The sequence below is a fragment of the Protopterus annectens genome, chromosome 1.part1 (assembly GCF_019279795.1).
Source record: "Protopterus annectens isolate FY-2018-M chromosome 1.part1, PAN1.0, whole genome shotgun sequence".
NCBI lineage: Eukaryota > Metazoa > Chordata > Ceratodontiformes > Protopteridae > Protopterus > Protopterus annectens.
The window spans coordinates 534752020-534777807 of NC_056726.1; the positions used below are offsets into that span (position 1 = coordinate 534752020).

Consider the following 25788-nt stretch of genomic DNA (forward strand, 5'->3'; position numbering starts at 1 on the left):
AGGTTGTCAGGGGTATAAAACATACAGCCGACGCCATTACATCAGTCTTTCTTGCCGTGCGGTGCCTGAAGCAGAAGCAGTTCGCAAGTGCCGGTCGGCCGACTCCTGAAATTTTCTTTTTCGAGTTTCAGATCCGAAGTCTTCAAAAAAAAGATAAGTACCCCATTGGGGATCCTTTTCTTGCTCCAACCGATGTCAGTAAAGTTAGCAATTGTCTTATCTGTGGAAAGCAAATACCTCCTAGAGATTTTCATTCATACTGCATCCCCTGTGACCACGACGTCCCTCGCTGTCAATTTTGTGCCTTGTTCAACCCCCAAACTATTCTTCGTTGGGCTATCTTTGCAGCAAATTATTTTTGTACTCTGTCTCAGTACTCCGAAATGGCTTTAAGCCATTCAACTACCAGTCTTCCAAAAAAGGTAAGGATAGACAGACCGCATAGGTTCAAAACTGCTAATGACGCTTCCGTTAAGCTAGTTGCCAGTCCGCCGGTGCTCAGTGAGGCCCTTTTGCAGCCCCTGATATCTGCTACTTCAGATTCGCAGGCCTCTACTGAGACCCATTCAGAGTCCAGTATGCCGCAAGATGCTTCAACTCTGGAGCCTGCGGATGTCTCTACCTTGGATGGGTCCAGAGCCGCTGAGCAGGCACTGGCTTCTGAAGGTGTATTCAGGCTTACAGACTTGTATTTTAAACCAACGCCATCATCTTCATCCAGGCCTAAAACTCGCACCATGCCTAGAAAACAGATGTTCAAACCACAGGCTCAGGCCCATATGCCTAAAAAACAAATGCTTAGAATGGCTGAAGACCTTATTACTTTAATTAGGGGAAGCCAGCCTTCCCCCTCTGAGACCTAGAACCAATTTTCCTTCTGATTCTTCTGATCAGGAATCTGATATTTCTGTTCCTTCTGATTACCAGGATTTGCCCTCATCTACCTATGAAGATTCTGTTGCAGAGGATTCCATTCCCTCTGCTTCCCCTCCAGAAGATTTTTCTTTTGGTGAAACCTTGCACACACAGCATTTCCGCTGGGAAAGCCAGGATTACTCTGATCTGAGAGCATTTCTGCTGGGAAAGCCAGGATTACTCTGACTCCAAAAAAGAGGCTTGGGGAATTCTTGCTCCTTCCTCAACACAAGCCCTTGTGGACATTGTAGATGATGCTTTCTTGGAATCTAGCCTTTCCCCAGACACTTTACCTCCAGCTCCCAGAAAACCTGACCGATATTACAGAATACCTGAGACTCAAGTTCCTCTTCAAGAATCCTACTGCGGATCCAGAGACCATTTCCCAAGGACCGAAAGGCATTAAGGCTACTGCTGCCAAAAATCCTACCCCTTCTGATAGATTCTTGAGCCTTAGACAGATGGGGTAAGAAGGTATACACTTCTGCTACTTTGGCCATTAGGGCTTTAAATTGCCAGTTTCGTATGTTAAAGTATCAGCAGCATTTTATGTGGCTACTTAAACAGAAAATGATGATTCCTGACTGTGCTGAACACAAAGAATTACAAGATTTAATGCATTCTGCAGAACAAGTTGGTAAACATACTTTGCAATGTGGTTTTGACGCTTTAGAAGCGTCTTGCAGGGCTGCTGTCACTGGGTCTGTACTTAAAAGGCATGCTTGGCGTAAGAAGCAAAACTTGCCAGATTATGTTAAAGCTAAATTACTGGATGCTGCCTTAAACCAAGACTGCCTTTTTGGCAACAAAGCAGAAATCGCCCTCAAAAAGATGGAGGAAAAAGCTAAATCTATGCAAACTGTTAGATTTCCTACAAGTACAGCCTCCCAGGTTTAGTAGGCATTGGCCTTCAAATAATTGGTCCTTTCCAGTCTCTTCCAGGCCTCCTCAGTCCAAACCCAGGAACAGCAGACCACCTAGGTTGCAGTCTCAGGCTGCGCACAGGCCTAAGCAGTGGGGGGCTCCCACTTCCAAAGCAGGGAGTAGTAAGCCACCCCCTATGGAAAAATGGCACAATGACTTAACCTTAACCCTTCCACGCCCTGCTCCAACTGCCTGCTCCCTTGGGAGGAAAGCTCACCCTGCATGCAAAAAACTGGGAACTCATTACCCTGGACAAATGGATTTTGAACATAGTTTCCCAAGGGTACATGTTTCATTTCCACACACTACCAACCCCAAATGGTTGGCCAGACCTACCCCCAAATCAGTGGGCGGAGGCCCAACAGCAGGTTTCTCTCTCTCTCTCTCTTCTAAGTATCAGGGCTATTCAACCTGTCCCAGCAGAACAAAGGGGACAAGGTTTTTATTCAAGACTTTTCCTGGTACCCAGAAAAGACCGGTGCTGGCGTCCTATTCTGGACCTCTCTATTCTAAACACCTTTCTGGTAATCCCAAAATTCAAAAATGCTAACACTTCAGCAGCTTCTTCCTTTGCTAGGCAAAGAAGCCTGGCTGGCAACATTAGACTTAAAGGAAGCTTATCTGCACATTCCAATAAGGGAATCTTGCAGGAAATACCTACGCTTCAGGCCAGGCTCCATGCACTATCAGTTCTCTGCACTTCCCTTTGGCTTATCTACTGCACCCAGGGTATTCACAAAGTGTCTAGCTCCAGCCATTGCATTTTGCAAGCAGAGAAATATTCAGATATACCCGTACTTAGATGATTGTCTGATTCAGGCAGAAAGCCAGGACTTGCTATTACAACATCTGGCATTCGTAAAGAAACTTCTAACCTCACTGGGGTACACCATAAATGAAAAGAAATCACACCTAGTACCCTGCCAACAGATTGCATTCCTGGGAGCAAGCTTGAACACAACTTCCCAGATGGCTTTCCTCACTCTGGAGAAACAAGTTTATTTGACAACCTACTTCAAACTATTGGCCACAAAACCCCAGCTATCTGCAAGGAAAATTCTGCAAGCCCTGGGGTTCATGGCCTTTTGCATTCTACTAATTCCATATGCAAGACTGCATATGAGGACTCTACAGTGGTATCTAAAAAGCCTATGGTGTCAACATTCTCAAGACCTGGAATCAATGCTTCCCACCATTCCTTGTATAAAGACAGTTCCTTTGGTGGGCAGAGGCCTGCTACCACAACAATGGGCTCCCTTTCACTCTACCCCATGCCACCCAAACCCTAACAGACGAATCAGACTATGCATGGGGGGCTCACTTGGCAGGGCAGTGCATTCAGGGCAAATGGAATCCGAGACAGATGCACCTGCAATCAAAAAGAAATGTTAGCTGTACAGAATTCCCTGACAGCCTTGAAAGACCGCATTCTTCCAGGACAGCTATTGGTAAAGACAGACAACACCATAGTTATGTGGTACATAAACGAGCAGGGGGGGACCCACTTGTACCCTATCTGCAGACTAGCCATGGCTTTGTGGAACACAGCCTTGAGCTACCACGTGCACCTACAAACTCAATCCCTGCCAGGCAAGGTAAATTCACTGGCAGACAACTTAAGCAGAAATCCCATGGACCCACACAAATGGAAACTAGAACCAAAAGTATTCAACCTCTTGAGGAACAAATGGGAGACTCCAGAGGTAGACCTGTTTGCCTCACCTCAGAACTACCAATTGGACAAATTCTGCACAAGGACTCCCCTCAATCAAGCTTGGAAAGTGGATGCCCTGTCCTTTACCTGGGAAAGCTTCTCTGTCTTTCCCCCTCTGCCTCTCCTCTTGAGGGTTCTACTAAAGATCAAACAGGACAAGCCAAGGACAATACTGGTTGCACCAGGCTGGCCACGCCAGCACTGGTACCCCCTCTTGTGGAGTTTGACACTGCTGGATCCATGGCACCTGCCTCAGACACCTTCCCTGCTGTCCCAACAGGCGGGCCAGATTCTGCACCCTCTGCTTCACACCCTCAACCTTGCAGCCTAATTCCTTGAGCTCTCCAATAGCATGCCTCAGTAAGCAGGTGCTGATGTCATTCTGGAGGCAAGGAGGCCTAGTACTAGAAAATCCTATGCTGAAATGTGGAAAAGATGCTGTTCCTGGAGCCAGACTCAGGAGATGGGCACAACGGTGCCCAGCTTACCTCATATTCTTCAGTACTTAACAGAAGTGCTGCACAAGGGCCTATCCTTCTCGTCAATTAAAATTCATGCCGCTGCCATTTCAGCACATTATAATACTGAGCCACCCATCTTCTCTCACCCCCTGCTTAAACAATTCCTTAAGGGACCAAACATTTAAGACCCCCAGGAGAGCCCCCACTCCAGCCTGGGACCTTAACTTTGTATTGGAAAAGCCCCCCCCCCCCCCCCCCCTTTGAGTCAGCTGCAACAGCAGACTTGAAATTCCTTTCTTGGAAAACAGCCTTCCTTCTAGCCATCATTTCAGTAAGAAGAGTGTCTGAATTACAGGCCCGCGTGGTAGTGGAACCCTTCATTATCTTCCATGCAGACAGGGTTTCCCTCAGTACCAATCCTTCCTTTATGCCCAAGGTGGTGTCTAGTGTGGCCCTAAATCAGTCCATTCATTTGCCTCCTTTTTTCCCCCGAATACTGCACTCTTTGGACGTGCACAGACAACTTAGATTTTATTTGGACAGGACGAAGTCTCTGAAAATCTGAACAGCTGCTAGTTGGCTTTGCTGCAGGGGCAGAGGGGAAGACCATTTCAAAGCAAACCATTTCCAAATGGATAGCCCATTGCATTCATTTCTGCTACAAGCACCATGGAAAACCTACCCCACAGGTGATAAGATCACATTCCACCAGGGCTGCATCTACCTCTGCAGCCTTTCTCAGAGGAGTCCTTACCAGGGATATCCTAGAAGCTGCTACCTGGAGTTCTGTACATACCTTCACCAAGCAAAGCTTTACTTTTATGTATGTCTTTTTGCAAGAGCACTACTGTATGGAAAGGTTTTCCCCATCACTCCTACACCTCCAAGTATACTGACTCAGATTGCTGTACTTGAGTGAAAACGAAATATTCCTAACTCTAAAACAGTACATGTGAAGTTGTGCAATATCGCCGTTCATTCATCACTGATGGGTTCAGAGCTGATCCTCAGCTCAGACACGGCAGACTAGCAAGCTCAAAGTTCTCCAGTAGCTCGAGACCCCACCCCTTATCTCACAGTGCACTGCTGGAATTTTCTCGGATCTAATTTGCCACGGCATGGATCTCTTGGTTTCCAGCTTTGCTTGAGACTTTATTGGGAGTTTTTCAACTTTCAGCAAGTTATATTTTTCAATTTTTATATATCCTTGATCTATATTTAATAGCAGATATTACTCACTAGTTAGATAGTAGTTTTTATGTGTTTCCCTTTCCTCAGTATAATCTCTTTGTCTTCAGCCCTTTGGCCTTAGGATCCCTTCTTTAGTTATTAGTCAGTGTTCCTTGTTGGGACTATTGTTTTTGGATTACTTAATCCTGTTTATATATAGTTGCAGTTGCCCCTTTTGGGCCGTGTGTGTGTTTGTGTGAGTTAATAGCTCATAGTTGGTATGTTTCAGTTGTGGAAATGTCTGAAGAAAAAGACAAACATCCAAAGTCTGTGTTTAAAAAGTGCCCAGACTGCGGACAGAAAATGTCAGTCACGGATACCCATGTGCAGTGTGTTTACTGTGTGGGTGAGGTGCACCTGCAAGAGTCTTGCAGTATCTGTCACTCCTTTTCCACCAGAGTGCTAGCAGAAAGGAAGAGGAAATTGATTGTTAGGGGTATCCTCAAACACCCCTTTTCTGAGGCATTGTCTGACCAGGATGGAGCCACTAAATCGTCCTCTGATTCTAGGTCCAAAAAAAGGGAAAACTGCCAAAGTGTGGTGACTTCGGCTCCACTGTTTTCGGAGCAGACAGTCTGTTCTTTTCGAAACTGGGACACTGCTCTGGAACCGGTTGCCGAAAAACCTCCATCCATATTGCTCCAATCAGCTCTATCTGTTCACTCTTCCAGGTCCTCTCCCAGCTTATCTGATCTGGATATGGACTGGCTGGTTCAGAAACTCTCAAAGGCACCAGGCCTAGTTAAATTGCTGTCAGCTCAGACCCAACCGTTGGAGCTGAAGACCACTACTCTTGAATTGTCTGCTCCTCCTCCGAGCCATACCGGACCTTCGGAGCCGGAGGAGGCCGACCTGATGATTGTGGATCCCTTGGAGCAGACACCTGCTCCAGTGTCATCGGCTCCATCTGCTCGGATGTTTTTGGCGCCGACCGGGGACTCTAGGAGCTGACACACTCCGGTCGGGTCTGGGGAGGATAGCTGCACCAACTTGTTGGTGCCGACTCTTCCTCTCTGGGCCTCTGCTCGGGTGAGCTCTGCTCCTACCTCGGGCTTGGAGCCCACGGCTTCGGTGCGGGAGGAGATTGCAGCTCCGGAGCCATCAACTCATCATCGCAGCCGAGGTGCATTCAAAGCCATGAGGCGAGTCTTGTCTCCTAAGACTTCCTCATCTCAAGGTCTGGCCTCTTCTTCCCCTAAAGTGCCTGTGTCAGTTTCTCTCTCTTCCGATCATCCCAAGCGTAGAGACCCTGAGCCTCAGGTAGCCCCACAGGGCACTCCCTGCTCTTCTGAGACCTCTCCAGAAGTCCCCCCCCCCGAAGAAGTTCCCAAGGATAGATTATGCAAGAGGAGGCATTTGGACTCCCCCCAGGAGTCTCACATCGGACACCGACCTTGGGTGAATCAGAAGGGTCCCCTAGATCCCCCTCTGAGGATATCTCCTTTGCGGAGATTCTTGAAATTCTTTGGCAGAGGGGTGATTGGCAGTCCAAGAGCCCTACTAAGGACGGTTCTTCTGAAGGCGTTCGGGTCTCAACCTTCCACGTTTTGGGTAACTCTGCCCTACGATGAGCTTATGGACCTGGTCTCAGGGCATGGGAGTCTCCAGAATCTATGGAACCTGTTCCTAGGAGGCCTAATAACTTTGTCAGCCCCTGTGGAGAAGTCCTTTTTGAGCAAGGGGAGTCCTTGTTGATGCCATGGTGGTGGTGGCAGCCACCAAAAAGGAAATGTCTGAGACTTCCTCATCTGTCCATCCTCCTAACCTTTTCTTGCCTCAGTCTGATGTCAGAAAAAGTTAACAATTGCATTTCTTGTGGAAAGCAAATACCTCATAAGCCCCCGACAAAAGGCTTAGACACGAGGAGGATTATGCCTCCTCTGATCAGGTGTCTGTTTCCTCAGGCTCCTGTGAGGAACAGGATTACTCCTTTCCCCCTTATGAAGATTCTGATGCTGAAGACTCAATTCCCTCAGCTTTTCCCCCCTGAAGACTACTCCTTTGGGGAAACCTTACACACCATGAGGGAACTTTTTCACTGGGAAGGTCAGGCTCCGGGAGTTTCTTTTACTTCCCCAGTACAGACCTCTTGCTATCCCCCCTGTTTTGGACATAGTAGATGATGTTTTCTTAGAATCTAGTTTAAATCCAGATTCTCTGCCTCCTGCTCCAGCCAAACCAGATAGATACTATAGAGTGCCTGACTCTCACAAATTCCTTTACAAAGGCCCTGCTGCTGATCCAGAGACCATCTCCCAGGGTCCCAAGGGGACTAAGGCTTCTATGGCTAAAAATCCTGTACCTTCGGAAAGGGACTCCAGAGCACTAGACAGGTGGGGAAAGAAGGTTTACACCTCTACTACTCTAGCTATGAGAGCATTAAATTGTCAACTTCACATGCTTAAATACCAGCAATTCCTTATGTCAAATAAAACAAAAGATGGGCACGCTCCCTCAACAGTCTGAACTCAAGGAAATGCAAGATCTGTTGCATGCAGCTGAACAGGTGGGCAAACATACTTTACAATGTGGTTTTGATGCCTTGGAAGCTTCTTCCAAGAGCAGCTGTTACTGGGTCTGTGATACGTAGGCATGCTTGGTTAAAGGAAAAATCTCTGCCTGATCATGTTAAAGCAAAGTTACTGGATGCGCCCCTACAGCAGGATGTTTTATTTGGGGTTAAAGCAGAGGAGGTTTTAAAGAAAATGGAGGATAAGGCAAAATCTATGCAGACGGTCAGATTTCTTACAGGTACAGCCCCCACGCTTCAGCAGAAATTGGCCAACAAAAATTGGTCCTTTCCAGCTTCTGATAGGCCACAGAGGGTAAATACAGGCGCCCAAGGGCAGAGGACAAGCACAAATCTCTTACAAACCTCGCCAATGGGGCACTTCAACACAGAAGGGAGGAGAAGACAGGTCCCAAACCACTAGAAGGCAAACACAATGACATCAAAATGCCAAGCAAAACACTCTTGGCAGCTCCCTTGGGAGGAAAATTAACACTTTTTGCAGACAACTGCCGCATCGTCACAAAGGACAAATGGGTCCTAGACATCATCCCACACTGATACAGATTCAATTTCCACACCTTGCCAAGGCTAAAAGGAATGCCAAACCTGCCACAAAATCAGTTGGCAGAGGCACAAAAACAAATTACAGCTCTCATGGACATGAAAGCCATCCAACTGGTACCTACACAGGAGCAAGGCCAAGGATTTTACTCAAGGCTCTTTCTAGTCCCCAGAAAGGACAATGCTTGGAGACCCATTTTGGACCTTTCAGTTTTAAACACTTTCTTGCAAGTACCCAAATTCAAGATGCTAACACTACAGCAGCTTCTTCCCATGTTGGGCAAGAAAGCTTGGCTAGTAACGAACCTCAAGGAGGCATACCTGCATGTCCCTATCAGACAAAATTGCAGAAGATACCTCCGTTTCATTGCAGGTTCAACCTATTACCAATTCTCTGCACTGCCCTTTGGCTTATCTACTGCGCCCAGGGTCTTCACAAAATGCCTGGCACCAGTAATTGCATACTGCAGACAGAGGGGAATTCAGATATACCCATACCTGGACGACTGTCTCATACAAGCAGAAAGCAAGGACATTCTCTTACAACACCTGGTTTTTGTAAGACATCTAAGTTGCCTAGGGTACACAGTAAATGAACAGAAATCAAAACTAGTGCCCTCACAAACTATGACATTCCTAGGTGCCATCTTGAATACAATGGCCCAGATGGCTTATCTGACGCCAGACAAACAACTACAATTAACTCAATACTTCAGAACAATGGCAACAAAGGCCCAACTCCCTGCAAGAAAAATTCTGCAGGCCTTGGGCTTCATGGCATCTTGCGTACTACTAATACCATTTGCAAAACTGCATATGAGGAAATTACAATGGCACCTAAAAAGCATATGGACTCAACACAGTCACAGCTTGGAAACAATGATAACTCTCATTCCCTGCCTTCAGCAGGATTTTTTATGGTGGTCACAGGCTTGTCACCTCAACAAGGGTCAGCCTTTCACCCTACCCCCAGCCAGGCAAGCTAAGACAACAGATGCACCTGACTATGCACACATGGCAGGACGGTGCATTCAAGGCTTATGCACAGCAGATCAAAGGAATCTGCACATCAATCAAAAAAATGCTAGCTGTACAAAATGCTCTGACAGCCTTCAAGGACCTCTTGTATCCAGGACAGCTTATCATAAGGACAGACAGCACCACAGTAATGTGGTACAGAAACAAGGGGGCACACACTCCTACCCTCTATGCAGGCAAGCAATGACCTTGTGGAACACAGCACTGGCTTACCAAGTTCAATTACAAGCGCAATTCCTGCCAGGAAAAAAGAACATATTGGCAGACGACCTAAGCAGAAACATCATGGATCCCCACGAATGGAAACTGGATCCACAAGTATTCGCAATGATAACTCAAAAGTGGGGGCTCCCAGAGATAGTTTTGAGGGCTGGCAAACAGGTCTATCAGCCAACAAGGTTGCACAAGGACCTTTCACAAACAAGCTTGGAAAGTGGAGACACTCATTCAGTTGGAAAATGCTAACAGTACATGCCTTTCCTCCACTACTCCTTCTCACAAAGGTGCTACTGAAAGTCAGGATGGAGAGACCCCGAATGATACTCATTGCTCCAGACTGGCCACGCCAGCACTGGTACCCACTAATGTTAAGTTGTCAATCTCACCTTCATTCTTGCTGGATGGGTTCGGAGCCGATCCTCTGCTCTGGCTCTGCCTAATACTAAAGCTCGAGCTATTTTTACCGGCTCGAGGCTATGCTATGTCCCATAATGCTAGGTGTCATATACCTAGATCTCGTTTGCCGCTTCAGCTACGAGGTTGCGTTTTCACCTGCTCCAGGTCGTATTTAGAATTTTTATAATTATAGTTAGTTTTCGATTGATATTTTTTCTAAGAGTTCCCAAGGATAGATTATGCAAGAGGAGGCATTTGGACTCCCCCCAGGAGTCTCACATCGGACACCGACCTTGGGTGAATCAGAAGGGTCCCCTAGATCCCCCTCTGAGGATATCTCCTTTGCGGAGATTCTTGAAATTCTTTGGCAGAGGGGTGATTGGCAGTCCAAGAGCCCTACTAAGGACGGTTCTTCTGAAGGCGTTCGGGTCTCAACCTTCCACGTTTTGGGTATCTCTGCCCTACGATGAGCTTATGGACCTGGTCTCTCGTAGGGCATGGGAGTCTCCAGAATCTATGGAACCTGTTCCTAGGAGGCCTAATAACTTTGTCAGCCCCTGTGGAGAAGTCCTTTTTGAGCAAGGGGAGTCCTTGTTGATGCCATGGTGGTGGTGGCAGCCACCAAAAAGGAAATGTCTGAGACTTCCTCATCTGTCCATCCTCCTAACCTTTTCTTGCCTCAGTCTGATGTCAGAAAAAGTTAACAATTGCATTTCTTGTGGAAAGCAAATACCTCATAAGCCCCCGACAAAAGGCTTAGACACGAGGAGGATTATGCCTCCTCTGATCAGGTGTCTGTTTCCTCAGGCTCCTGTGAGGAACAGGATTACTCCTTTCCCCCTTATGAAGATTCTGATGCTGAAGACTCAATTCCCTCAGCTTTTCCCCCCTGAAGACTACTCCTTTGGGGAAACCTTACACACCATGAGGGAACTTTTTCACTGGGAAGGTCAGGCTCCGGGAGTTTCTTTTACTTCCCCAGTACAGACCTCTTGCTATCCCCCCTGTTTTGGACATAGTAGATGATGTTTTCTTAGAATCTAGTTTAAATCCAGATTCTCTGCCTCCTGCTCCAGCCAAACCAGATAGATACTATAGAGTGCCTGACTCTCACAAATTCCTTTACAAAGGCCCTGCTGCTGATCCAGAGACCATCTCCCAGGGTCCCAAGGGGACTAAGGCTTCTATGGCTAAAAATCCTGTACCTTCGGAAAGGGACTCCAGAGCACTAGACAGGTGGGGAAAGAAGGTTTACACCTCTACTACTCTAGCTATGAGAGCATTAAATTGTCAACTTCACATGCTTAAATACCAGCAATTCCTTATGTCAAATAAAACAAAAGATGGGCACGCTCCCTCAACAGTCTGAACTCAAGGAAATGCAAGATCTGTTGCATGCAGCTGAACAGGTGGGCAAACATACTTTACAATGTGGTTTTGATGCCTTGGAAGCTTCTTCCAAGAGCAGCTGTTACTGGGTCTGTGATACGTAGGCATGCTTGGTTAAAGGAAAAATCTCTGCCTGATCATGTTAAAGCAAAGTTACTGGATGCGCCCCTACAGCAGGATGTTTTATTTGGGGTTAAAGCAGAGGAGGTTTTAAAGAAAATGGAGGATAAGGCAAAATCTATGCAGACGGTCAGATTTCTTACAGGTACAGCCCCCACGCTTCAGCAGAAATTGGCCAACAAAAATTGGTCCTTTCCAGCTTCTGATAGGCCACAGAGGGGTAAATACAGGCGCCCAAGGGGCAGAGGACAAGCACAAATCTCTTACAAACCTCGCCAATGGGGCACTTCAACACAGAAGGGAGGAGAAGACAGGTCCCAAACCACTAGAAGGCAAACACAATGACATCAAAATGCCAAGCAAAACACTCTTGGCAGCTCCCTTGGGAGGAAAATTAACACTTTTTGCAGACAACTGCCGCATCGTCACAAAGGACAAATGGGTCCTAGACATCATCCCACACTGATACAGATTCAATTTCCACACCTTGCCAAGGCTAAAAGGAATGCCAAACCTGCCACAAAATCAGTTGGCAGAGGCACAAAAACAAATTACAGCTCTCATGGACATGAAAGCCATCCAACTGGTACCTACACAGGAGCAAGGCCAAGGATTTTACTCAAGGCTCTTTCTAGTCCCCAGAAAGGACAATGCTTGGAGACCCATTTTGGACCTTTCAGTTTTAAACACTTTCTTGCAAGTACCCAAATTCAAGATGCTAACACTACAGCAGCTTCTTCCCATGTTGGGCAAGAAAGCTTGGCTAGTAACGAACCTCAAGGAGGCATACCTGCATGTCCCTATCAGACAAAATTGCAGAAGATACCTCCGTTTCATTGCAGGTTCAACCTATTACCAATTCTCTGCACTGCTGCCCTTTGGCTTATCTACTGCGCCCAGGGTCTTCACAAAATGCCTGGCACCAGTAATTGCATACTGCAGACAGAGGGGAATTCAGATATACCCATACCTGGACGACTGTCTCATACAAGCAGAAAGCAAGGACATTCTCTTACAACACCTGGTTTTTGTAAGACATCTAAGTTGCCTAGGGTACACAGTAAATGAACAGAAATCAAAACTAGTGCCCTCACAAACTATGACATTCCTAGGTGCCATCTTGAATACAATGGCCCAGATGGCTTATCTGACGCCAGACAAACAACTACAATTAACTCAATACTTCAGAACAATGGCAACAAAGACCCAACTCCCTGCAAGAAAAATTCTGCAGGCCTTGGGCTTCATGGCATCTTGCGTACTACTAATACCATTTGCAAAACTGCATATGAGGAAATTACAATGGCACCTAAAAAGCATATGGACTCAACACAGTCACAGCTTGGAAACAATGATAACTCTCATTCCCTGCCTTCAGCAGGATTTTTTATGGTGGTCACAGGCTTGTCACCTCAACAAGGGTCAGCCTTTCACCCTACCCCCAGCCAGGCAAGCTAAGACAACAGATGCACCTGACTATGCACACATGGCAGGACGGTGCATTCAAGGCTTATGCACAGCAGATCAAAGGAATCTGCACATCAATCAAAAAAATGCTAGCTGTACAAAATGCTCTGACAGCCTTCAAGGACCTCTTGTATCCAGGACAGCTTATCATAAGGACAGACAGCACCACAGTAATGTGGTACAGAAACAAGGGGGCACACACTCCTACCCTCTATGCAGGCAAGCAATGACCTTGTGGAACACAGCACTGGCTTACCAAGTTCAATTACAAGCGCAATTCCTGCCAGGAAAAAAGAACATATTGGCAGACGACCTAAGCAGAAACATCATGGATCCCCACGAATGGAAACTGGATCCACAAGTATTCGCAATGATAACTCAAAAGTGGGGGCTCCCAGAGATAGTTTTGAGGGCTGGCAAACAGGTCTATCAGCCAACAAGGTTGCACAAGGACCTTTCACAAACAAGCTTGGAAAGTGGAGACACTCATTCAGTTGGAAAATGCTAACAGTACATGCCTTTCCTCCACTACTCCTTCTCACAAAGGTGCTACTGAAAGTCAGGATGGAGAGACCCCGAATGATACTCATTGCTCCAGACTGGCCACGCCAGCACTGGTACCCACTAATGTTAAGTTGTCAATCTCACCTTCATTCTTGCTGGATGGGTTCGGAGCCGATCCTCTGCTCTGACTCTGCCTAATACTAAAGCTCGAGAGCTATTTTTACCGGCTCGAGGCTATGCTATGTCCCATAATGCTAGGTGTCATATACCTAGATCTCGTTTGCCGCTTCAGCTACGAGGTTGCGTTTTCACCTGCTCCAGGTCGTATTTAGAATTTTTTATAATTATAGTTAGTTTTCGATTGATATTTTTTTCTAGATTTTTTTCTAATAGTGTTAGTAGTGACCCGACTAGTCTTACCACCCTTTATTAGTAGTTTTCCTACTCTTTTCCACCCTTAAAGTGGTTAGGCCTTTATCTCCCCCCTTTTACAGTAGTTTGTAAAGTAAATTTATACAGGTTACTTAACTAGGTGTGTGTGTGTGGAATTTTGTTTTATTGTAGTAATTGTAAGAGTGTCAAGTGTTGTGTGTGTGTTTGTATACTTGTTAGACTTTGTTGTCCCATTCCTATGGTATCATGTCTAAGGATACCAAGATATCGGGATTCAACAAGTGTGACTCGTGCTGTCAGAAGATGTCTCTGACAGACTGTCAAACTTCATGTGTGTATTGTTTGGGCCCTCTGCACCTGCAGGACTCTTGTTCCATCTGTCATGCTTTTAGCCCAAGAGTCCTGCAGGAGCGCAGAAATAAGCTCATCTTAAGGGGCTTATTGAAGCCCGAGGGTTCTCCTACCAAGCCTCTGTCAGGAAAACCTTCCAAGCCCACCAAACCGTCAGCTCCATGTCTGGAGCCGGCGCCGAGCGGACCTTCTGCCTCGTCGGTTCCGGCCGGAACAGATACATCGAGGCCTCAGTCAGCTCCGACCTTGGCATCAGAGCAGTCTCCAAGCCGAAAGCACTCCCGATCTCCCTCATTGGAGTCGGTCAGGTCAGCTCCGAAGTCCCCTTTGCTAGTGGAGCCATAGGTCTCACTCCTCTAGATCTTCCAGGCTTTCGGACCACGACCTCGAGAGGGTAGTCAGTAGGCTTTTGAAGTCGCAGGCACTCGCGCAGTTATTGCATAGCCTGTCTCAACAGACAGCGGCTTCCCCAATGCCTGCTCCAGTTCCTCCTCCGACTATTCCTTCGAGCTCGGAGCCGGAGGCAGTCAGGGTTGGTACCGTGGGGGCGTCGGAACAGATTCCACCCTTATCGGTTCTTTCGTCGGCTCCGATTCCTTCATTGGCTCCGTCCTTGGAGGGATCCGGGCGCCGAGACTCCCTCGTCTGTTCTGAGAGGGCGAGTGGCATCAGACCCTTGTCCGACCCCGTTCTCCCACGGAGTGTCGGCGCAGGTGAGCTCTGCCCCAACATCGGCCTCGGAGCCATCCCTCTCGGTGCCGGGAGGAGCTCTCATCTCTTCGGAGCTGGGTCCCTCCTCTCTCTGCCCGATAGGGGCACCTTTGAGGTCATGAGCGTGCTGGCTCCTACCCCGGCGCCACGGTCGACCCCTCCTTCCATGGTGCCTGCTTCGGCCTCTGCCTACCCTCCCGAACCTAACCGTGGAGAACCAACGCTCCAGGTCGCCCCATTGGGCGTATCCTCCTCTTCTGAGGCCTTCCCTAATCCTGCGAGGGAGCCCCCTCAGAAGAGGACATGCAAGAGGAAGCATGTGGACTCCCCGGAGTCAGTGACATCTGACACCGACCTGGATGATTCGGAAGAGTCCCCAAGGTCCCCCTCTGAGGATGTCTCATTTTCTGACATCCTAGAAATCCTTAAACAGAGGGGGAACTGATCTGCCCTCAACCCTCCCGAGGACGGGTCGGTGTACCTGGACACATTCGGTTGTCACCCTTCCACCTCCTGGGTGTCCCCGCCTTTCGACCCACTCATGGAGGTGGTGGCTCGGAAGGCGTGGATGGCTCCGGTTACTGTGGAACCAACTCCCTGGAGGCCCACAGTTTATTACAACCCCTTCGGGCAAGCAATTTCTCACTAAGGGCGTTCCAGTTGATGCCATGGTGGTGGTGGTGGCCACTAAGGAGTTGGCTGACGCTTCAGTTCCTGTCCCTCCTCCTAATAAGAAATCTAGGACTATGGATAGGTACGGCAAGCGGATGTTTTCTTCAGCGACCTTTGCCATGCATTCGCTGAATTATTTGTGCCATTTCACCCGTCTTCAGAGAGACCTTCTCAAAGAACTAGGTGATACCTTGCAGGACCCATCAGCTGCGGGCTCTCAGGAAAAGCTCAACTCCCAGCTAGGGACCCCTGAACTCTATTGTAAACTCCTCCATGCGGCTCATCTCCTATGCCGCTGATGGAGCGAGTAGGGCTGCAGGCACGGGCGTTGCTCTAAGAAGTGGTGCCTGGATGCGGCTTTGCAACTTTGCCGTCCCTTTCAAGGCATCTTTCACTAAACACCCCCTTTGACGGTTCTGCCTTGTTTGGACCTCAAGTGAAGGATGCATTGACCAGGTGCGAGCAGGAAGGCAAGACTCTCTCTGCTGTAGGAGTCTTTCTACCCCTTCTAGACCATAACCTAAGGGTCAGAAAGGTGGGAAAATGTGGTTCCGCAAACCTCGGGGAGAGTACTGCCTGACGCATGTGGTGAGCTTCCTTCCAGAGGCAGAGGAGGGAACAATAATAGACGCCGCCCGAGGGGCAGGGGGGGGTTCGCAGAATCAGAGTAGCAGAGAATCTTTCTCTGGCAAACCCTTCCAGCACCCCTGAGGGGCTGCCTGACTGTCCACCTTCGGAGGCAGTCAGGGGAAGACCATCACTGTATCCAGAAGCCTGGCATTCCCTCACTCAAGACAAATGGGTACGGTCGATCATATCTGAGGGCTACAGAATTCCCTTTACTCACACCCCACAACAGCCAAAAGGGCCCCTTCCAGACGTTCCACCCGGTCTGAGGGATCTAGCAGCACTAGAAATTTCAAAGCTGCTAAGAAAAAGGGCCATCCAGCCAGTCCCAGCAGACCAACAAGGATCCGGTATCTACTCCAAGTTCTTTTTGGTACCAAAAAAGGGGACTGGAGACCTATTTTGGATCTCAGCAGGCTGAACAAGTCTGTTTAAAGAACAAAATTCCAGATGGTCACGCTACAGTCCATTCTACCCTTTCTGGATCAGGACAATTGAATGTGCTCTATAGACCTTCAGTATACGTGCTACCATATCAAGATGAACAGGCGCTCCAGAAGGTTTCTCCGCTTCCGGCTGGGAGCCAGTCACTACCAATTCAGAGCCCTGCCCTTTGGCCTCACCACAGCCCCCAGGGTGTTTACCAAATGCATGGCAGTGGTTGCGGCTCACCTAAGACGACAAGGATTCCAGGTGTTTCCATATTTAGACGACTGGCTCCTTACGGCCACCACGAGGCATCGACTACTCCAATCCAGGGATTACGCTGTACAAATGTGCAACGCGCTAGGTATCTCTCTCAATTTTGAAAAGTCTGCATTGTCGCCTTGTCAGTCTACTGCCTTCATAGGCGCCGTTTTAAACAGTGGAGCTCTCAGCAAAACTACCCGCACCAGAGTTTCAGACATTCGCAACCATGTTCAGATCCTACTACAGGAGACCAAAGTCCAAGCCAGATTTGTACTAAAAACACTTGGTCTCATGGCAGCAGCAATCACTTTACTCCCCCTAGCACGTTTTCATATGCGAATCCTGCAGTGGATGTTATTTTCCCAGTGGTCCTTTCAGCAGCTCCCCATGTCACACACCATTCTAATCACTCAGTCATGCAAAAGACACCTTTCTTGGTGGACGGTCTCCCCTCAAGTACTCCAGGGCAGACCTGTGGTCCTTCCTCCTCCTGTTGCCACTGTGACAACGGATGCCTCCCTGATCGGGTGGGGGGGGCATTTTCAGGGCAGGACAGTCCAGGGCACATGGCAACCCTTTGAATACCACTTGCACATAAATGTCTTGGAAATGAGAGCGGTACTTTTAGCGTTGCAGGCCCTTCAGGACTCTCTACCAACCGGGACTATTGCAATTCAAACAGACAATATGTCTGTAGTGTGGTACATCAACAAGCAGGGCGGAACCAGATCCTACTCCCTATGTCGAGGAGCACTCAGACTTTGGCAATGGGCGATCTCTTCTCAACGGTTTCTGGTAGCAACGCATATTCCCGGGAAGTCCAACGTCATAGCGGACAGACTGAGCAGAGCCATTCTCATGCCTCACAAGTGGTCTCTCAACCAGACAATAGCGGAAAGAATTTTCAGAAGGTGGGGGTCATCCTTGCTGCGACAGTTTTGCAACACCTCTAAACAGCAAGTGCCCGACTTCTTCACCCTGTTCCCTCTCCCAGGTCTACCCCTTAGCGACGCTCTAGTTCACGATTGGCCCCGGGGTCTTCTTTATGCATTCCCCCCCTTTCCCTTGATTACTCAATTAATCCAGAAAGCAACTGCCTTGAGAGCCAGGATGATCCTTATTGCCCCTTACTGGCCTCGACAAATTTGGTTTCCGTTCCTGCAATGCCATCTACTGGAGAAGCCCTGGCATCTGGACCCAGTGCCAGATCTTCTGACCCATCAATTGGGCAGGTTGCATCAGTCCCTTCGATCTCTCAACCTCACAGCATGGTTACTCCACTTCCAACCCTAGCTAGGCTTCACCTTATCTCTCAACCAGTTCGAGATATTATCCTCGCTTCTCAAAAGTCTACTACTAGAAAGACTTATGCTAGCAAATGGAAGCGTTTCTCTGTCTAGGCAGGGAAAAAGCATGTGGACCCCTTTACGGCTCCCGTCCAGACAGTTCTAGAGTTTCTAGCAGAACTCTTTCGATTGGGCTCCTCCAGCTACCATCAGAGTTCAACTGGCAACTATTGCAAATTTCCACGTTTGCTTGTCGGAGACCAGCATCATGTCCCACAAACTTTGCAAAGCCTTTTTAAAAGGAACCCTTTTACTTAGGCCCCCGGTTAAGGACCCTCCCCCACAGTGGGACTTAAATTTGGTACTGTCTTCCTTAATTCTTCCTCCCTTTGAGCCGGCGGCTTCGTGTTCGTTGAAGTTGCTCTTGTGGAAAACACTCTTCTTAGTAGCCATCACCTCAGCAAGAAGGGTCTCGGAACTTCAAGCCCTTTGCGTTCGCCCTCCTTATCTTGTTTTTCGCAAAGACGGAGTGTCTCTTAGGACTAATCCCTCCTTTTTACCCAAAATAATCTCAGAAAAAAATCTGAATCAGACCATAGATCTTCCAGTCTTCTTCCCAAATTACACCAATAGAGCTGAACGAAAGTTACATTCTTTGGACGTTCACCGTCAATTACGCTTCTACCTGGATAGAAGTAAGCAAATGAGAAAATCAAACCAGCTCTTCCTGTCTTATGCGGAGGGGAAGCAAGGCCAACCAGTCTCTAAGGTAACTTTGTCCAGGTGGTTGTCCTGTCTTATGTTGGTCTATCAGTTGAGGAACACCGAACTTCCTACAAAGCCTAGAGCCCATTCAACCAGAGCTTTAGCTTCTTCAATAGCCTTTCAGGCAAGGTTGCTAATGGATTCCATTTGCGCAGCGGCCACTTGGGCCTCTCCTCATACCTTCATTTCTCATTACAAGCTCGATATGGCCTCCAGAAGTCGGGCTGATTTTCTTTCCACGGTACTCAAGAGTTTGTTCCATTGAGCCACCCAGGATTTAGGTGCTAAGGACGCTGTACCATCCAGCAAGAATGAAGGCGAGGTTGACAACTTAACATTGAGAAGTTGTGTTCTTACCATAACATTCCATGTTAGTTGTCTTCTCGCCTTCTTTCTTGCGTCCCACCCTCCATCCCCCTAGCCTGGGAGATCTAGAGTACCTTGTGAGAATTTTTGCCACCTCAGTTATTTCCCCAGCTAGCTCCCTCTTTTTTGCTAGCTCTTCTAGAGGGCTTATATATATATTTTATATATATATATATATATATATATATCTCTATATATATATATATCCTTCTCCCTTTTGTATCTATGATTAGGTGGATTGTTCTCTGTTGACGCCTAGCATTATAGGACATAGCATAGCCTTGAGCCGGTAAAAATAGCTCTCGAGCTTTAGTATTAGGCTGAGTCGGAGCCGAGGATCAGCTCCGAACCCATCCAGCAAGAAAGAAGGCAAGAAGAAAACAACTAACATGGAACATTATGATAAGAACATAACTTCTCATTAAGGAATATGGCCCATGGCCCACCATGGATTCTACCACAAATTACCCACCTGCTCACACAGCAAGACAATCAGATTCTACACAGCCAGCTCAAAACCTTAAACTTGGCTGTATGGCAAATCACGTAGGCAACCAGCCAGCTCCTCTCTCTCAAGCTGTTATGGAAGTTATTCAGGAGGCCAGGAGGCCCAGCACCAGGAAAGCCTACTCAGACAAATGGAAAAGGTTTTGCGCCTGGAACCAAGCTAAAGGCCAAAATACCCTTCAGCCTGACATACCTCAGATTCTGCAATATCTTACTGAGATGTTACACAAAGGGCGCTTTCTTTTTCATCTATTAAAATCCACGCCTCGGCTATTTCTGCTCACTACAACACGGATCCTCCCTTATTTTCACATCCACTCTTAAGGCAGTTTCTCAGAGGGGCCAAGAACATTAGGCCTCCCAGGAGAGCACCAACACCTACTTGGGACCTCAATTTTGTTCTGGAAAAACTCACGCTACCTCCTTTTGAACCAGGTTTCTCAGCTGACCTAAAGTTTATATCATGGAAGACTGCCCCTGCTGCTAGCAATCACTTCAGCTTGAAGAGTGTCAGAGCTTCAGGCACTAATGGCAGTAGAGCCTTTCCTCATTTTTCATCAAGACAGGGTTTCTCTACGAACTAACCCCTCTTTTATGCCTACAGTGGTATCCAGTGTGGCCCTAAATCAAACCATCCATTTTACCCACCTTCTTTCCAAATCTACCGAACAAAGGAGAAAGACTCCTGCATTCCTTGGACATTCAAAGACAGCTACGTTACTACTTGGATAAAACTAAGGTTTTCAGAAAGTCTGACCAGCTTCTTGTATCCTATGCTACAGCATCACAAGGAAAGGCTATCTCAAAACAAACCATTTCCAAATGGATAGGACATTGCATACGGTTTTGCTACACCCACCATGGAATACCAGTTCCTGTTACCATAAGGCCCCACTCTACCAGGGCAGCAGCTACATCTACAGCCTTCCTCAGGGGGGTACCAACCAAGGATATTCTGGAAGCTGCAACTTGAGTTCAGTACACACCTTCACCAAACATTATCACTTACCACTTTACTCTAAGACCAAAGCGGGCTTCGCCACTGCAGTTTTGCAGGGCCTTCTAGCCCCCTCTAACCCTGTTTGACTCCTCCGCCCATCCTTAGCTTTGGGATTCTACCCAAGTGTGATGACTGCAGCAGGGTAACACGATGAACATATTACAGTTTTGTACCTACCATAAATGTAGATGTTAGAGTGTATACCCTGCTGCAGTCCAGGTTACCCTCCCTCCATCCCCTCTAATACTAGCTGAACTTATCTCTCTTCTATACAACCTCTGTGGTGTATTTGCTTGTGCCTAAGGGTTTTGTTTTATTTTTTTTTCCCAAGATAGCTATATATATATATATATATATATATATATATATATATATATATATATATATGTATATGTGTGTGTATATATATATATATATATATATATATCGAAATGCTGAAATATCGAATTTCAGTATCTCGAGACTATAACACCGAATCCACAAAACACCGACAAATAAAAACTGCGAAACCACATAACCGAAAACACCGCACACACTACTCAACATACAACACAACACCCACATCACAACATAAACAAAAAAACACACATACACAACTCACACACACATAAGCAGGGGGGCAAGCACCCCTGCACACCCCCCTACTTATATATACTAACTCAGAGATCGCACAAACACAACACAAAAAGCTCACTCACACACGCACATTCTCCAATCCCTCACACACACACTAACTCCCACTCAAAACCCTTACAAAACACTCACTTACCTGACATAACACCTACATCCAAACACGGCACCGTGCCTCTATATATATATATATATATATATATATATATATATATATATATATATATATATATATATATATATATATATTTTATATATATACATTTTTATATATATATATTTATATATATTTATATATTTATATATATATATATATATATATATATATATATATATATATATATATATATATATATACACACACACACACATATTTTTGGCCACCTATTAGGGGCACCTGACATCTGGGGCAAGAAAAACTGAAGAAAATGACATCTGATGCCTCTGATATACCCCTGGCGCTCTGACGTCAGTGAAGGTGACAGCAACAGACGCCGGACCAAGACTTTGGAATTCTGGCAGACTGCGGGACCGCCTGATGGCAGGATAACCCAAGTGTGATGACTGCAGCAGGGTATACACTCAAACATCTACATTTATGGTAGGTACAAAACTGTACCTTTCTTTACCATCGCATTCTGGAAGATCCATGGATCCTGGACCCAGTTCCAGACTTGTTGACACATCCGTCAGGGGATCTTCATCCATCCTTACAGACACTGAAGCTAACCACTTGGCTGCTCCAATTCCCCGCATAGCCAGGCTCTATGATCTTTCCCATGACACTAGTCAGATTTTGTTGGCTTCCCTTAAACCTTCCACGAGAAAATTGTATCGTAGTAAGTGCAAGAGTTTTTCCATTTGGCGGCACAGTGGTGCAGCGGTTAACGTTGTCGCCTCACAGCAAGAGGTTCTCTGGTTCGATTCTCGGCTGGGGTGCCTTCTGTGTGGAGTTTGCATGTTCTCCCTGTGCTTGCGTGGGTTTCCTCCGGGTACTCCGGTTTCCTCCCACATTCCAAAGACATGCATCTGGAGCATTTCTCCCCGGGCCTCTGCTGAAAACAGGATCTGTGGAACCCAGTCGGACATTCCCGGTCAACAAATGTTAAATAAAATAAATAAAATAAAATAAATAAAATAAATTTGGGCTTCTTCCCACAACATTGACCCTTACCAAGCGCCATTGTCTTCTATCTTACAATTCTTGACAGAAATCAACAAAGGAGCAGCGGCTGTTGCAGTGCGATTGCAATTAGCTGCTGTATGTAATTTCCATCTGGGAATCGATAGTTTGAATATTATGGCTCACCAATTGTCTAAGGCTTTTCTAAAAGGTTCCTTTCACATAAGGCCTCCAGTGAAGATGCCTTATTCCCCCTGGAATTTGAATTTTATGTTATCTCGTATCATTCTTCCTCCTTTTGAGCCTGCATCATCTTGTGAACTAAAATTTCTGTCATGGAAAACTCTCTTCTTAGTAGCCATCACTTCAGCCCATAAAGTGTCAGAGCTCCAAGCCGTATCCATCAAAGCCCCTTATATGGTCTTCCATGCTGACATGGATCTCTCAGGACAAATCCATCCTTTCTGCCCAAAGTATGTTCTGAGGTTAACATTAATCAAGTCATTGAGTTGCCGGTTTTCTTCCCTAATCATACCAACAAATTGGAATAAACGTTGCATAAACTCGATGTTCATAGACGACTTAGATTTTATTTGGACAGAACAAAAGACATTAGGAAATCAGATCAGCTCTGTCTCTTTTTCTGAGGCCAGGAAAGGTAAACCAGTTGCTAAAACAACCCTAAGTGGCTGTATCACCTACACATATGCTTGTCATAATATACCCTTGTCTAGTAAGGTAAAGGCTCATTCAACCAGAGCAGTTTCTACCTCTTCAGCCTTTCAAGCCAAATTACTTTTGGATAACATCTGTGCAGCAGCCACATGGTCTAAGCCTCACACTTTTTTATAACTCATTACAAAGTGGATAAGGCCTCCAGGGACAGGGCTTCATTTGGCTCTACGGTTCTGAAGAGTGTTCTTCCGTGATCTACCCAAGATCAGGGCACTAGGGACGCTACCCATCAGTGATGAATGAACGGCGAGATTCAACAACTTCACATAAAGAAGTTATGTACTCACCATAACGTTCCATGCGAGTTCCATCTCGCCTTCATTCTCACATCCCACCCCCTTCCTGGCTGGCAATTAACCTGGAGGCTGTCTTTATCCCGGTTTTTCAATGTGTATTCATTCCTAGGCAGAATAATTATTGTACTTCTATATGGTACGCAGCAAACAAGATCTGAGGTAATTCCAGCAGTGCATTGTGGGATAAGGGTGGCGTCTCGAGCTACTGGAGAACTTTGAGCTTGCTAGTCTGCCGTGTCGGAGCCGAGGGTTGGCTCTGAACCCATAAGTGAGAATGAAGGCGAGATGGAACAACTTGCATGGAACATTATGGTGAGTACATAACTTCTTTATCTCACAGCTGGTATGTTTGCTGAGGTATGACAGTCTTAAACACACAAGGAGAGCTTTTTGTATCCATTTCCTCACTGGTTCACAACAGTATTGACTTGATAGTGTTGCACTTGGAAGTTCCTCTACAATGTGTATGTACTAGTTCTTTCTGAAAATGTATAAGTTAATTGTGAAGTACTAACAGCTTCTTTTGTGAGTAACTTTAACATCCCCTAAATCTAATGTAATATATATTTGTTCTGAATTACTGAATGCCTATGGAAAAATAGACCTGTTGCATTGATGTTTTCACTGTTGATTTGTAAGTAAGGCACGTGTTGAACATAAAGTGAACTGGGGGCTGCTGTTTGAAGTACAGTTTTACTGTGAGCTTTATATATGTAATCTTTAGTCCTCAAGGTGTGAAATATTTACATTTCTGCCTCTTTAGTTTACTTCTCAGTATTGACATGTATATTAGTTTGATACATTAATGTTAATGTGCAGTACATTGTTTGGATACAGGTCAACAAGGATAAGATGTCTTCACTTTTAGGAAGCAGTTGTATCTAACAACATACTTTGTATGCATTGATTTATTTGCTTTTTTGTTTTACAGGATCCGGAGGTAATGGCAGCATTCCAAGATGTGGCACAAAATCCAGCAAATATTTCCAAATACCAGAGTAATCCCAAGGTTATGACTCTTATCTCCAAGCTTTCAAACAAATTTGGAGCTCATGGTGCTCATCCATAAAGACTTTGCGCTTGAGATAACAGCTGCAAAACACTTGTAATCATGGTAGTTTCCTATGAAGCAGACCGATGAAACTGTTTGTGGGAGTACTGGACAGAATAAAACTTGTATATGTATATTCAGATTTTTGTTTTTTTTTCCCCTTTATGCTTTGTATTAAGTCACAGCATTTTCTGAAAGCATCCTGTGGTGATAAAAGGAGATGAATTGCTGATGCAAACGAATGTCAGTCAAAGGTTTGTTTGTACGCATGTACAAGTGTAGCTCAGCAGCTTTCAAGGTCATGTATTCTTGCCAGTGAAAGTCATCTTGCATCATATTTTCTAATTTTAGTTTCAACATTTTAAACAAAATGCAGAATGGTGTAATCGCAAAACATGGTATATACATACCCATATAGTCAAGGAGGATTACTAGGATAGTGCTGCAGTAATTTAATAGTGCTTGACACTCTTCTCAGATTGGGTTCTAAAATGTGTACCTTGGATCTTGCTGTAAGGGGCCCTTGTTAGCAAGTAGCAATTGAAGATGCACTCTTATAAAAAACCTCCCAACAGGAATTCTTGCATTTTGTGTTTTTGCAGTTTCCACTAATGTATGCTGAGGACACCAAGTTATCCTGTCTTTGAGGTTCACACAGTTTGGATAGTAATTCTGAGTTTCGTTGTAGGAAAATTCCCCATGTATATATGCCAGAGAAAATCATATCTTAGTACTTGTAATCTTGGCAAATGTTAGGACATAATTCTAATTTTTATTGCTTGGGAGAGGAGGATAATGTAAAGGAATGTTATAAGCACCAGAGGGTAAGTGTGGTTACCATAAGGAAGCAGAAGATTGAGGCCTATTCTGCCTGAGATGGCAGTTTTGGAAAGTAGCTAGTATACTGAATAAACAAGTTAAAGGCACAAGTCCAAGCAAGGGTCATACCCCCATCCCCCTGTTATTAGACAGTCTATCTCAGCTTGTAAGAGATTGAGCTTGTATCATCTAATAACTGCTTAGGAGATAGAAGTAGGTACCTGGCAGCCAACTTCTCTCCCATGTTGAGCAAATGGCCATCTGGTCTGTACATGACAAATGGGCCCTCAAGGTCCCCCACCTATGAAGGCTGTTG

The 25788-nt window shown here is 46.1% G+C and overlaps 1 protein-coding gene across 2 annotated transcripts in view; it reads left to right on the top strand.

Moving 5' to 3' along the window:
• The window catches only part of ST13 (ST13 Hsp70 interacting protein), a 1818146-nt gene extending 1793353 nt beyond the window's left edge, over window positions 1-24793 (top strand). For both annotated transcript variants that reach the window (XM_044076553.1, XM_044076561.1), the window contains exon 12: window positions 24534-24793. In XM_044076553.1, the coding sequence (XP_043932488.1) occupies window positions 24534-24671 (138 nt within the window). In that variant the 3' untranslated portion in view covers window positions 24672-24793. The remainder of the gene's footprint in view (window positions 1-24533) is intronic.
• Window positions 24794-25788: the final 995 nt, after the last annotated feature.